Source organism: Bombus bifarius, unplaced genomic scaffold, assembly GCF_011952205.1.
Source record: "Bombus bifarius isolate JDL3187 unplaced genomic scaffold, Bbif_JDL3187 scf7180000008213, whole genome shotgun sequence".
NCBI lineage: Eukaryota > Metazoa > Arthropoda > Insecta > Hymenoptera > Apidae > Bombus > Bombus bifarius.
In genome coordinates this window covers 588,031-601,873 of record NW_022884516.1, presented here as the reverse complement: position 1 = coordinate 601,873, position 13,843 = coordinate 588,031, and the positions used below count along the sequence as shown (strand labels likewise).

The following is a 13,843-nucleotide window of genomic DNA, read 5'->3' as shown; positions in this document are numbered from 1 at the left end:
CTCTTAATAATTTTTACATTTCTTAAAAATGTAAGAAAATTTTTTTAATGTAGAGATATTAAAAATAGAGAAGATATATGTATCTTTTAAGGTAAATGTTAAGTTACTAAACTTTATTTGTAAATATAAATTAAAAAAATGTAGGGATTATATAATATAGGGATTATATATATCATAAATGTTTTACTATTACTTTTCACAATAAAGTAATCATACAATTGTTATAATTATTATCTGCTATAATATTATATTTGAATTCATTTTATTTAGAACTTTTAGGCCTATCTTCTGGTTTTGGTGGACGGAAGTTAAGCCAAAGCAATCCAGATACCCTACCCTAAAAATTAAGATAATATAAGTAAAAATAGTTTAACAAAATTTAAAACAGTAATCTATTTGATATATGCATACATATGCTATAGTAGCACCAAGTATAATGATACCAGCTGCTAACTGTAAGTTATATTTTTGTTGAGCTTTAGCATGTGATTGCTGCCACGAGCCTTGTGGTACAAGCACTTCATCCATACTTGGTGGTCTAAGTTCATTAGGTACATGGTATGATCTTACACCTTTAATATTATATATGTTATTAATAGAAATATAATAAATAATAGAATATAGGGAATCATTATTAAAATAACTTTTCTCTTGGCTATAAGTAATTTTATGCAAAAATAGAAAATCTTTCTCTTTATTAAATACCAGAAAGTATCAAAAGAATTAATCAAATAAATTACTAATGATAAAGTTAAGAAAAGTGTATGTATATATATAAACTAAGCTTTGTAATTGCTATTAAACATTTTTCAGCAATATCAAATTCTCAATGTTATATAAGATTATTCAATAATATATTATCTTGGTGTCATGGAATAAAACATAGTAATATTACTAGCTTACCATTTCGTGTATTTCGGACAATTGGTTGTAAAATATGTCGTAACATCTTTACTGTTATAAATTAATTTTTGATACTTAAACAATACGTAGATCCGCCGACAGAGACGAATGAAAAGACAAATAGTATGTACCAGTATATACTATGTAGGTTGGTAAAATCATAGAGTAAAATACGTTCAATACCTATAATTACTGCGCATCTGCGCATGAAACTGTCATAAGCATGCGATATTTAGATACGAAAACTGCTTGTCAAAACTGTAACGCCGTAGCCCGCGCTTAATACTGTTTGTTTCGAATCCGAATGGAGAATACTATCGGGGTAGGTGTATTCTAAGAATTGCCCAGGTTTATCTCTTTTTCGACACGTTTGACTCAGGATTAAGATGCGTCGGAATCACTATCATATAAACAGACCTGAACTCTGAACATTCCTATATCAAAAGCGGAGAAGACACTTTATATTTCAAATTTTTTATAGCAACCGCGAGCTTGCTTTCTGTCTTAATTCGTAAACTAATTAACTAATTCTATATATCGTGAATTATCTAATTCATAACTTTCGAAATAATTTGTGACGATCAAGGAAACCCATTTATTGGTTATCCGTCAAAATTCTAATCTTCTAATCACCATTGCAATTGGCTTTCTTTATGTTAAAATGGAAGGGATGGGAAAGCCTGCACGCACTTGAGTAGCGACATCCTGAGAAGGTGCAGGTAATTGTATGGTGTTCATTTTATTTCCCTTTTCTCTCGGCATGCATAACAGTTGTTCGTTCGTTTCTTTTCCATCAAGAGCTCATCGGCGGCCGTTGCCGAAACAATGCAGCCGTTGACCACCAGATGCCCCTTTTTTCAGTATCCATCTTTTATTGACATTTTGAGTTTATTTTTTCTCTTGGATTTGAACAACATTACTTCTCAGAGATGGGTTACAGAACGTACAGAAATCGTAAACAACATTACGTTGATTATACTGCAAAATTTTTATTTCGTCGCCAACATAATTTTGTATAATCAAATAACTGAATTTTTTGATATGATCTTGTCAACATATTTCAAGGTCAACGAAATCTGTGTGTTTCTTTGTAAATAATTATATATGTTATAAAACATATATACATATATACAAACATATATACATTGATAAAATCCATAGTCCACGTACAATAAATAATAGTACATAATAAGAACACAAAATAGAGGGAATACTCGAGTGATGTTAAAATATCTTGACTTTCTGGCCGAAAGTTGCAAGTTCGATTCTTTTTATCAGTTGTTTATAGCGGAATTGTACCAGGATTGTATCAAAAAATTCAAATTCCTTGATTATATGGGTTTTATCAAATTCTACAAGATTGTATGTACACTCTTGGGAGGCTAGTAGGGGGAAAAAGCTACATTTCTACATTAATTATTTTACACCTTGGGGTCATAGTTGAAGGATTGTCTGTTGCCTCCCCCTTTCTACTAACTCCGATCTTTGATAAGTGAACTGTTTGAATAGGGAATAAGGTTGTCCGGAGTCGTGATAATGAGGGGGGGGGGGAGGTGTAAGCCCCCTTCAAGGATGAACCATGAGGCGGTATCATAACGTTTCTCGGGGACCAGATATTACTTACGTTTTTCCTGATCCGCTGAAGCAGACCACGATGGAGGTTTTAGCTACAAACATATCTATGATTTTAGTCATTAAAAATCTGAGACTACCCCGAATCTTCCCCTTAAAGGGTTCCAGTGTCTATGAAAATTTAGAAAAAAGATCACAGATCGTGAAATCTTTCATATTTTTTTCCTCCCTCCGCTTCATCATTTTCCTGAAAAATTTGATAATTTTAAGAATTTGTAATTCTGGTAAGCAATCATCTTATGCCTATGAAGAGAATCAGACATTTCTCAGTTTAAAAAAGCTCTTTGGATGTTTTCCATGTCTGGAATTTTCAGTTCAAGGTTCTGCAGTTATGTATAAAATCTTTTAAACAATCAAATGTTCTTTGGAGACAAAAAGACGTCTTGAACTTTTATTATAATTTACAAAGAGTTATTTCCTTGAGTTCTTTCTCTATAGTGAGAGTTAAATCTAAATCATTTGTAGGAATTGGAATAAGTGGTAAATTCTGTTAAAGGTAGATGGGGCAAAATAGACAAATGCAAATAAGAAAATGAGATGAGAAAAAGTAATAAAAAAGGAGTAAGTAAAATAGATAATTAACCGACTAGAAGTTTAGAAAAAATGAAAATTACAAAAATTGGTTACAGATAAGTAATAAAGTACATCAGGTAAAGTGATAATAGATAAATGACGTAATTTATGTATCTTTTTTCCATATATTTATTAGTTTTAGTTTATTGAAAACAGTTAATTTTTTTTATATTTCTTATTCTCATAGTGAGTAGACTTCAATGCAAAAAAATTAATCTTTAATTTCTTAGCCAAGATTAATTTTGCAGCACCTTTTGTGGCTTAATTTCTACCAAAACAAAAATGTAAAATCTATTTGTAATAGTCATAACATACTTTTTATATATCTGGCACATATATTTTATATAGATATTTGTATATCTCAATAAAAAGTATTAATTTACCAATGTGTAGAAGTAAATATTTTTATTATACATTTTATAATGATTTATTCCAGCATATTTGAAAAAATATAAATGTTTGAAATGTTACTTACATAAATCCAAGTTAATAGTAATTTTATCTCTAGAACTGAAAAATTGTTTCTAAAATATTAAATTTCGTTATATGTACTTTTGCAAAATAAAACTAAATACCGACAACTCAATTCTCTTTTTGTCAAATGGTAATTGCGAAAGTGAATAATAAAAATACTTATAATCACGTATATTCTCAAATAGACGATATTTATAATATTTTACTTATACAGCAAGAAGAAACATATTTGTTTTACATTCGCTATTTTATATTTTTAATATTATTACACTTAATTTGTTTTTGGACGTGTATTAATATAATGCCAATTCTGTTATTTGGTTTTATACATTTACATCGTATTATATTTCCAGCTAATATAGCTCAGGAAATAATGCAATTTGACTTTTCTTGTACATTACCATCTGCTTTTTCAATCTCAATCAATAACGTATGAAAAATATCTGCAACAGACTGAAACAAAATAGAATTACATTGCAATCATCCACATGTAACAATGTAATTTAAAAAAAATGAAACAAATTTACCTCGTTTTGTTTTGCACTTGTTTCTAGGAAAGCAGCATGCCAAGAATCTGCTAATCGCTTGCCTTGTTCTGTTGTTATCATTCGGTCTACATATAAATCCGTTTTATTTCCTACTAATACAATTGGGACACTGAAATTCATAAAAATATATTTTATTAAAATTATATATGCTATACATTTGTAATTATATACGCTATCACGCAATCCTTTTATATGAGTTAATAAAGTGAATAATAATATAACATACTGGACTTTTCCTGTTATATCCAATAACTTGTCATAAATAATTTGTACAACTTCAAAACTTTTAGCACTCGTTATGCTATATACCAGGACATAACCATGGATATCCATAGAATACTGTGTAGGAAATATACTGTACTCATCTTGACCTGCTGTGTCTACCAACTTAACTTCATAGTCTTGACTATTTACTCGTGTACTTTTTGTAAATGCTGGAAAATATACAAATGAATTGTATTAAAAAATAAGTCAAAATAGGCAGTAGAACCGACATCTTTCAAATTTTTATATCAAATCTTATTTCTTTTTTGTAAATTTTAATTGAAGAAGCAAAGGATAAATTTGATGATAAGATGTAGGATGCTACTGCGTTAAATACATTCAATTATAATAAATAAAAATTGTAAAATACTTAAATATATAAAAAACAAGAAAACTAATAACTGACGAGTTCATGCATATTGCCAACAATACATCATGCTGTACTTGAACTAATTTGTGTTGTGTTAATATAATTCATAAGGTATGTGTACAAACCGCACATAATGTAAACTAATTCAGACAATAAAATACCTTTTGTACCTGAACATTATTCATAGATAAGAGTAATTTATATGAAATAAAATTGAGAAGCATTTCATGAAAACCAAACCAAATTTTTGAAGATCTTGAAATTTCTGTTATGTAACTTATGACTTATCTATTCTGAATTACGAAGTCATTACATAAATACCATCATATTTGTAAAACAATAAGCTTATCGCTGCTCTGTATTTCTTTTTTATGAGTATTAAGTCACATTTACCATCTTTTAAATTTCATATATGTAAATAATAATACGCTGGTATTACATTATTATATATGTTGATTTAGAAAAAAATATGACTATTGCGTAACACTTTTGCACTACAATTGCGATTGCAACAATGTATAAAATATGCATTTTCCATTGTAGTATCTTAGAAAGAGCAAGAATTTTTATATGCAGGATAAAATCTTTAACAGTTCAATAAACGGAAATTCTATTATAATGCCATAAGAATAAATATTAATATTTTTTCAATTATTCAACTATTATAAATTTTAAAGTTTTAGAATATAATGATATTATTAAATGAAAATTAAATTTACTCACATTTAAAATAATAATATTATCATTAAATTCTATTGCATATAAAATAAATAATATGAAATCATGAAAATTATGTATAATATCAGCTTAATACTTTAGTTATTGTAAATAACAGTATAATTACTAAAATATATAAATAGCTTAATATGTTAATATATCATAAAAATTGATCAAATATATATATTTTAGTATTGTACATGGAAAAATACATTACTAAAATATCATATTAGATATAACATGATATAATATTAGAATATCTAAATAAATATAATAAATAAATATAATGAATATGTAGATGTTCTAATATCATAATGTAAGATTAGAATATATAAATGCAATCGAAATTTGTCTATATTCAACATAAAAACTGCAATTAAATATGTGAAGTGTACAAAGTACATATACTGCTCTGAATATATACAGGGTGAGTCACCTAAGAGTTTAAGCTGAAATATTTTCAATACTACTAATTATTTCAGAAAATGTTCTAGATGAGAGTTGAATGATTCCAAGGGGAGTATATTTTGATGTTATTAGTTTTTTTGTAGGTGTATAGAGGTCATGTAGAGGTCAACTCTGTCTTTTAAATGGAATTTAATTTATTTTTTATTACATTAGACGATACAGCGCAAGATTCCTTATAGAAAGTTATTAACCTACTTATACTAAAAAACTATTAGTTTAGTAGATATTTTAACTTTCAGTTTGTAAAACTTACTTTATGAAAGACAAGGAAAGATGTAACATACTACTTTCTTTTTTTCCTGGGACCCTATTTGTTTCCCTTATCTTTCATACAATAAGTTTTATAAACTAAAAATTAAAGTATTTATTAAATTAATAATTTTTTGACATAAGTAGGTTAGCAATCTTTTATAAAGAATCTCACGCTGCATTGTCTATTCTACTAAAAAATATGATTCCATTTAAAGAGACAGAGTTGACCTCCACATGACATTTATACTCCCACCTACAGAAAAGCTAATAACATCAAAACATGTTCCCTCTGAATCCATTCAACTTTTATCCGGAACATTTTCTAATATAGTTAATAATATTGAAAACATTTCAGCTTAAATTATCAGGTGACTCACCTTGTATATTGTTCGAGTTTACAGACTATATCGAGTTTAAAAGTGTTGGAATTTGCAAATGTAGCTTACACTTTAGAACAAAGGGAAACTTTCAATAATTCTCTATTAATACAATTATTTCTCAAATATGAAAACTAAATTTTAGAAAATTATATATATCATACATTAAAAAATTTTATTGCAATGCAAAATCATTAAAAGTAATATGAAGAATAATATACATGTTGTAAGAAATTAAGACGATATGTTGGACTGTATGAAAAATTAACATACCAAATTTTTATACTAAATAGTTATGTCAAATAGTATTCGATATAATGATTTAAATAAATTCATAATATAAAAATAAATACCATGTGTTACAAAATCAAATAAACCCATATTCGTTAAAATTTATCTTTTGTTTTAAAATGTAAACTGCGTCTATAAATAATTATAATGTCTTTTTAAAACTCTCTTGTATAATTTCTTTATCTCTTATATTTTCTAAAATTTTCTGCTAAATAAGAATGAAATAGCTTAAATATTTTTATACAATTATAGATTACCAACTTTCCATATTATAAATAACTATAATTGGAAACATTAATCTAAAAAATTGATAATTAATTATAAGTTAAACATATTAAACATATTTTAACAATTATTGGCTCATTGAATTCAGTATACCAATTTGCTCATTCAATAATAAGTTTTCATGAATCTCTATTATTTACAGCATGAATTACTAACAGAATGTGCAGAAAATACTACTAACAATGTCATTAGAAATCTTTGAAGTAGCGTGTAAGACGATACAGGTACTTCTTACTATTTTCTATGGTAGGGTCATATGAATCCACAAACTGTCCCTCGACGAATTGTATGCTCAGTGACGACTTGCCTATTAAGAACAATAAAAAAAAAACAATAAGCATTGAGAATACAAGAAACATAAATTTTTACATACATAAAATGTTTGTATGCGTTTATAAATTTGTATAAATATATAAGTATGTTTACATATATAGCAAATAAGTTACATTATTAGATAAATAATTACTTTATAAAGATATTAATTAGTATAACAAAACTAATGTAAGTCTAAAACTTTCCATATTTTTATTAGTCATGATATGATAATCATTTAATTTTCAAACACACTATAAGATAAGCAACTAATCATTGATGTAAATAATAATATTTGTTAACAGATCAGTTGTATATTAAATTATTTCAATTACAATAATAATTTTTCATTACCTACGGATCTATAACCCATAATAGCTATTTTCCTTTGTTTTGGTGGCATTTTTCAGCATTTATAAACAGAAACGCTGCAACTGTAGTCCATAAAGGCTGGTGCATGCTCCAATTAGAACCTCTACATAAAATTAAAATAAGAAATGTGAAAAATTATTTCTTTCGAATAAAAGAATATATTCTTATATTTGAACTAATTGTTAGATACTACTATTATTCTAGAAGATTATTATAATAAATTGATTCTATAACTTATTTTGTACTAAAATAATCAATTTAGATTGAAATAATTTATTTTGAGTTATAAATTATTACATTAAAGGTTATAGTTTAAACTATAATAAACATATTAAAGAAATTAGTTTACAATAAAACATATGTCTAATAACATAGATTGTGATTAAATAGATAATTAAATAATAATTCTATGAATATACTTGATTTTAGTATACTTGTTTCCTTAAATTGTTACTTAGTTTGATTACATCATAAATGTTTTGAAAATTAACTACGACATTTCCAATTATATATAGAATTATCGCCTATATTTGTAATATTTTATTTCATAAAAATTACTAATTGTAATTCGAATTTCAATAAAAGCTAAATAAAGGAATTATATACATGAAATATGAAAATAATGAACGACTCTTTGTGAAAACATATTTTTTATAAAATTACAGTCATTAAATAAAATCTGCAAAAGCTGTGTGCGTAAGTAAGAACGCATTTAAATACGTATTTAATATATGCGTATTAAGCATAGTTGTATGTACATATATAGTATTCTTTACATCATACTCTGTTTACGTATTTATCAATTATATAGTAAATGTTTCGTTGCGTTGCAATAATCAAACTCTTTTATTTTATAACATGAAAATTGCACTCATAAATAGACTTCTCATCGTATTACGTATTATTTAATGCACATGCAAATGCACATGCACTACTCACCAAGAAAGAGGAGGTATATACATCAGTATACATACATTATGTGCGTTTCATGTTAATCGACATATTGACTCCTATTATATTTCAAGTATTTAAACAAATAAAAGTTGATATTTGTCTGAATATGATGTCTTAAAATAAACTTCAATACTACTGGAAATATTACTATCTTCTTATACGCTGACGCGATAGTTTCGTACTGATATTTTATATAGTGTCACGTCTCTCGAACGTGTATAGACTTAACGAGTGACGGTAGTTCAACAGTAGCCGCAAGATGTCTACTATCTCCTCACAAGTACATAGTAAATTATTCGTTATTCCAGTATTCATTAATTTATATACAACTTCCAAAATTAATTTCAATTTTATAGGCACAGGGATAGAATAGGACCTATTAAATGTAATTCGATTGAGCAGTTTAATTGGTGGTCTTGAGAAGAAACCTTTCCTTTTTGTTCTATCTTTCTCCTTTATTTCGCGGTTCATCCACATGTTTTGATGCTGAAAGTCCGATCTTAGGACTCGATAGTCTTAGATTTTAATCAAATTCATAGGGATTTCCTTTTAAAAAGTTTTTTAATTAATTCTAAGCAATTTTTCTTATAATATATTTAAATAATTATATTCATAAACATTGCATTTATAGTATCATATATTTATAATATACAATGCCGCAGAGGGCATTAAGCAAAAGACATTAACCTCAAAGAAGAAAGCAATGGAATCCAATACCGAGGATAACACCGAATATATGCAATGCTGATATTAACTATAAATTTATAAATTAATAAAGATAAAAGCAATGATTTAATAAAATTAAAATTACATGTAATATTTACATACTGATCTCTCAATAAATGTTTATTTTAGGGAAAACTTTAATGCTTAAATTACATATAACATAGTATTAACACCTTGTATTGGTGACCATGTTTAATAGTTTACAATATGACACTATTTACTTCTTTATTGTGAAAAAACAGAATAAATAAATATTTCCGCGGAAGAAAATTTCTTGATTTCGTTATCTATTGGCAATGAAACATATCTATTTTGTAAGTTTGAAAACAAAAGTGAATTCTATTTCTTACATTTTCCATGTTTTTTTAAACCCTGTTACATCTTATTTTCTGTGTTACTTTTTAAAATACATTATGAAAATCAATTAAGGGAGACCTATGAAATAACTATAAAGTACACCAAGAACACTTTATGATTAATTTTTTTTTTAAATATTAATATTAATTCTGTTTTCAATTTATAAAACAGTTTTATCTATTGCAATTTTTCTTAAATTCCAATTTGTTCATGTTATACTTTTGATTTATTATTTGTTATAATATAATACAATTATAATATAATTTAAAATAATATTAATGACAATTTTTATATTTTAGCTATGCTAATCCATATTTTTGGTATATGGTCTATTGAACATACGTTCACATACATACGATACGATGTGTATAATGCAGTGTGAAACTTTTATTTCGTTAATTATATCGATAATTTTTTTATATTAATAATAATTAATGAGTTTATACTATAATTTAGTGTAATTAATATATATACATTGAATTAGTTGATTTTTGAAAATATTTAAAATAAATATTTTAAATGAACTTTCACGAGATAATGTCTGAATTATATTTTGTAGTTGTATTATTTCAGTGCAAAATGTAAGCGAGAAACTATACACAAATCTCTATTTCATTTCATCATTATAAGAGTTCTACATTTTAACATGTAATGTGTATTAGATATGAATAGATAAACTGTAAGTACATACATGTAGTATCGCGAGCGAGGGGCCTAGGAGTTGGCGGGTGAACCGCGTGGAATGTCGCGAGAGCCGAGGCGTTCTTTTCGATCGCGTAGTTTTGGAAAGAGGAGGCCTACGTGATCTTGGCCACAAGCGGTTGCCAAGGGACGAGAGACGAATCAACGGTGATTGCGAGTTGCGTTGCCGAGAGAGTGTTGATTGCGTTTATGAAAGTCGAATCGTTGATTAATTATTTAGTTGTGCTGATTATTATACGTTTGCTGCGATTAGTTCATGTTAAACAACTACTGTTTTTCTGTCTGATTAACACCTGTATCATCCATTCATTGTAAATATATTCCATCACGATATTACATACATACCTACGTTACACGAAAAATCAAAAGTGAAACCTGTCCAGCAATAACACGTCAATATCATATATACGTCCTCTTTATGTCACGAAGCTTTCTCTAGATCATAGATTCCAGAACTGATTCTAGAACAAATTTCGAAAAAAAGACAAAATTATCTTTCTTTCTTACAGTCCTCTTTGATTTGAACTGATGTTTTCTTCTTCTTCTCTTTTCTCCTCCTTTTCTAAAAAAATTATCTTTCTTTCTTACAGTCCTCTTTGATTTGAACTGATGTTTTCCTCTTCTTCTCTTTTCTCCTCCTTTTCTAAAAAAATACAGATTCTTATATATATGTAGACAAATTATACATATATGTATTCGCAATGAGTGCAATCAATCTGATGCTTTTATAATTGATCTTGTACTTCCTAAAATGAATAGGTATACTTTCTTACTACTTTATAAATCAGCGAAGAACACACGTAAAAAATTTTATTTAGGACAGTTAATGTACGAAATAAGAAGGAAGCGCATCGTAAATCGCTTTTATAACGTTTTCGACTGATATTTTATAGGATCAGGGAATATATACATATATTTTTTATTGTTAATTGTTGATTTTCCCTGGTTTAAACAGTGATATGTCCTTAATTATGAATAAAATGGCTACAATAAGTTATTTATTGATACTTTGAAGTCATTTACAACATTTCTTATGACTTTCTTAAATTTATTAAGGAGTCGATTTCTCCTTGGAATTATTACTGACAGATATTTGCTTATGTACATAGAGCATACAATAAAATAAAAAATAAGTTCGCATAAAGATATATATGAAGTACGAAGAAAAACTACGCAGAACAAAATCCTCGGGGTATACACAGGAATGGAAAGCAAGCGGGTAGATATAAGGAGGTCGTGTTTCATTGGCACACTCAGTTTATTACTCGATCTACATAGCAGATCAGACCGTATTATAAGAGCACGCAAATTAGCATTTCACAATGAAAAGTGAATTATTGTTGCAAGTAAATAATAAAAATTCTAAATAATATGTTTATTCTATACTTTAATCATCAATACTTAAGAAAAATTCGTGTCGATAATTCTTTCCTTTATAGATTTTTATATTTCTTGTGGGCAATATAAAAATTATAAATTCGAAAAATGTAGCTTTTACTTTCAAGATTACAGTGATAATTTGTTGTTCCAAATTTAACATATACATCAGAATACTTAAAATTTAAAAAATATAAATTAGTCTTCTTAATGATTTTCAGTTTATTTTAGTTTTACCGATATTGCTAGTTCCTATGTCTGAAGGATTTTTCTTCGAACAGTAAGTAAAGTTAAATTTTAGTCTTGTCGGTGATAAAACTTATTTTTTAAATTAAATTTACTGTTAAATTAGTGTTATAGTAATTTTAATTTTCATTTATTAAATATATACATTCCCCCTAGATTTACATTAAATGTTAGTTATAGTGTGTTTAATAACGATATTATATGAAGAAAACAGATCGTACATTGACAATTTGTATTTCAGCCCTAAAAAGTTATTAATGGATTTGTTTCAATCGTCAAAAGAAAAAAAAGAAGCAAGAAAGAGGCCTCATATAGATCATTATCATGTACATTATTATCCAGTAACAATCCCTATATTTGAACCACTGGTGAAAGCACCTAAAAAACATAAACTGGAAGAAATATATCAGTAAATATGAATTATATTACAATTAAAATATAGTGTAATTAAAGTGGTTTAAAGCTTTTGTAAAATGTGTATATACTTTTACATAATTAATTTTTGTTCTGTGTTATTTAAGATCAATTTATTTCATAGTGTACACATTCCGTTTGTTAAAACTTTAATTGATAGTAGAAAAATAACATTGATAAATTACTTATTGACGAATAATTTTGAATTTTGAATAAAATAATTGTTTAGGATTAAGAAATACATATTTAATTTAAAATTTTTAGCAACCAACTGGAAACGATTGGGTGGTCCAGTCACGAATATAAATATATTCCTGAACCTAAAATTAAAACTTTTAGTTTATATGATTCGTGGAAAAATTCTGTGCCCTGCAAAAAAGAAATTTTAGGTAACTATTGGAATACTTTTAACTTATTTTCTACTTTTTAAACGCTTGCGATTTAAACAATGTTTATCCAATAATGTTCCAGAAACAGATCTTTTTGAAATAATGAACAACAGCGAGGACGAAAATGTATTGTACATACACCCCTCCACTCACAAGTATTAAAATACACAAAAAAAGAGTACCTAAAAAATCATTAGAAAATTATTAAAATCTTTAAAAGTTATTATCTCGTTTGAAATGTTAGATTATAAAGAACCTATACATATATTCGATATGACAATAAAAAAATGCAAATTATCTGTATTAAAATTAAATCTTTAATCAATCTTGACATTACTAAACATTTTATTAGACATATTTAGTGTTATTTAGTTTTAATTTAGTAAATATTCTGTGAATAATAAGTGCCACATTCATAATATTTAGGTTTTTCATACTGATATTTTTGACACTGATTATATTTGATACTGATTTTTATACTTAAGGATTTTACAAGATAAAAATCTGTTGACGTAAAAATCTTTATTTTTTAAGTTTACTTTTGTAAACTCTAGCGTGTCAAAAATATACCTTATGATGTTGAATATGTATCGTAAAATTTATTAAATACTGCATTATGCGTTAATTAGAATTAGAGATTGGTTCAATAAAATAAAAATATATTTTTATTTCCTTGTCACAATGTAGAACTAATAATATTCCTAGCATGATTGCATGCTATAGATAATATTATTAATTTTTTGCTTTTTAAATTGTTTTATTTAGAAAGTATAATTTTGTTAATAACATAATACAATACTTTTCAATGTATTAATAGAATATGTTGTAAAAAGAATAACA

General features: G+C 26.4%; 3 protein-coding genes across 10 annotated transcripts; 1 reads left to right on the top strand and 2 right to left on the bottom strand.

The window, feature by feature from the left end:
• Positions 1-260: 260 nt before the first annotated feature.
• Positions 261-1,092, bottom strand: LOC117210878. The gene is made up of 3 exons (XM_033454291.1): positions 904-1,092; positions 412-572; positions 261-337 (listed from the first exon to the last, which is right to left on the bottom strand). Exons 1-3 carry the CDS (start codon positions 947-949, stop codon positions 263-265), a joined length of 282 nt encoding a protein of 93 aa, XP_033310182.1. The 5' UTR covers positions 950-1,092; the 3' UTR covers positions 261-262.
• A 2,621-nt stretch (positions 1,093-3,713) lies between these two features.
• On the bottom strand, positions 3,714-9,056 carry LOC117210871 (GTP-binding protein Rheb homolog). Of its 2 annotated transcripts, none has more exons than XM_033454275.1 (6): positions 8,258-8,360; positions 7,821-7,941; positions 7,390-7,461; positions 4,357-4,564; positions 4,110-4,239; positions 3,714-4,035 (listed from the first exon to the last, which is right to left on the bottom strand). In XM_033454275.1, the coding sequence occupies exons 2-6, from the start codon at positions 7,867-7,869 to the stop codon at positions 3,946-3,948; spliced, it is 549 nt and encodes a 182-aa protein (XP_033310166.1). In that variant the 5' UTR covers positions 7,870-7,941; positions 8,258-8,360; the 3' UTR covers positions 3,714-3,945. The 2 variants fall into 2 exon arrangements, with proteins under 2 accessions (XP_033310166.1, XP_033310165.1); XM_033454274.1 differs by lacking the exon at positions 8,258-8,360 and adding an exon at positions 8,778-9,056 and having other exon boundaries at positions 3,739-4,035.
• Positions 8,942-13,679, top strand: LOC117210875. Of its 7 annotated transcripts, none has more exons than XM_033454288.1 (6): positions 8,943-9,072; positions 9,149-9,535; positions 12,176-12,234; positions 12,442-12,609; positions 12,879-13,003; positions 13,086-13,677. In XM_033454288.1, the coding sequence occupies exons 3-6, from the start codon at positions 12,209-12,211 to the stop codon at positions 13,163-13,165; spliced, it is 399 nt and encodes a 132-aa protein (XP_033310179.1). In that variant the 5' UTR covers positions 8,943-9,072; positions 9,149-9,535; positions 12,176-12,208; the 3' UTR covers positions 13,166-13,677. The 7 variants fall into 7 exon arrangements, with proteins under 7 accessions (XP_033310174.1, XP_033310179.1, XP_033310176.1 ...); XM_033454285.1 differs by having other exon boundaries at positions 9,149-9,539; XM_033454283.1 differs by lacking the exon at positions 9,149-9,535 and having other exon boundaries at positions 8,942-9,072.
• The last annotated feature ends 164 nt before the right edge of the window (positions 13,680-13,843 follow it).

Bases quoted from the DNA above. Each gene is read 5' to 3' on its own strand.
- LOC117210871 (XM_033454274.1), bottom strand. From the start codon at position 7,869: ATGCCACCAAAACAAAGGAAAATAGCTATTATGGGTTATAGATCCGTA. The intron at 7,462-7,820 runs GTAATGAAAAAT...TGTTCTTAATAG, and splicing joins TATGGGTTATAGATCCGTAG to GCAAGTCGTCACTGAGCATA. The intron at 4,036-4,109 runs GTAAATTTGTTT...ATTTTGTTTCAG, and splicing joins CAAGTGCAAAACAAAACGAG to TCTGTTGCAGATATTTTTCA.
- LOC117210875 (XM_033454281.1), top strand. From the start codon at position 11,900: ATGAAAAGTGAATTATTGTTGCAA. The intron at 11,924-12,175 runs GTAAATAATAAA...AATGATTTTCAG, and splicing joins AAAGTGAATTATTGTTGCAA to TTTATTTTAGTTTTACCGAT. The intron at 12,235-12,441 runs GTAAGTAAAGTT...TTTGTATTTCAG, and splicing joins GAAGGATTTTTCTTCGAACA to CCCTAAAAAGTTATTAATGG.
- LOC117210878 (XM_033454291.1), bottom strand. From the start codon at position 949: ATGTTACGACATATTTTACAACCAATTGTCCGAAATACACGAAATG. The intron at 573-903 runs GTAAGCTAGTAA...ATAATATTAAAG, and splicing joins TGTCCGAAATACACGAAATG to GTGTAAGATCATACCATGTA. The intron at 338-411 runs GTATGCATATAT...CTTAATTTTTAG, and splicing joins TTGGTGCTACTATAGCATAT to GGTAGGGTATCTGGATTGCT.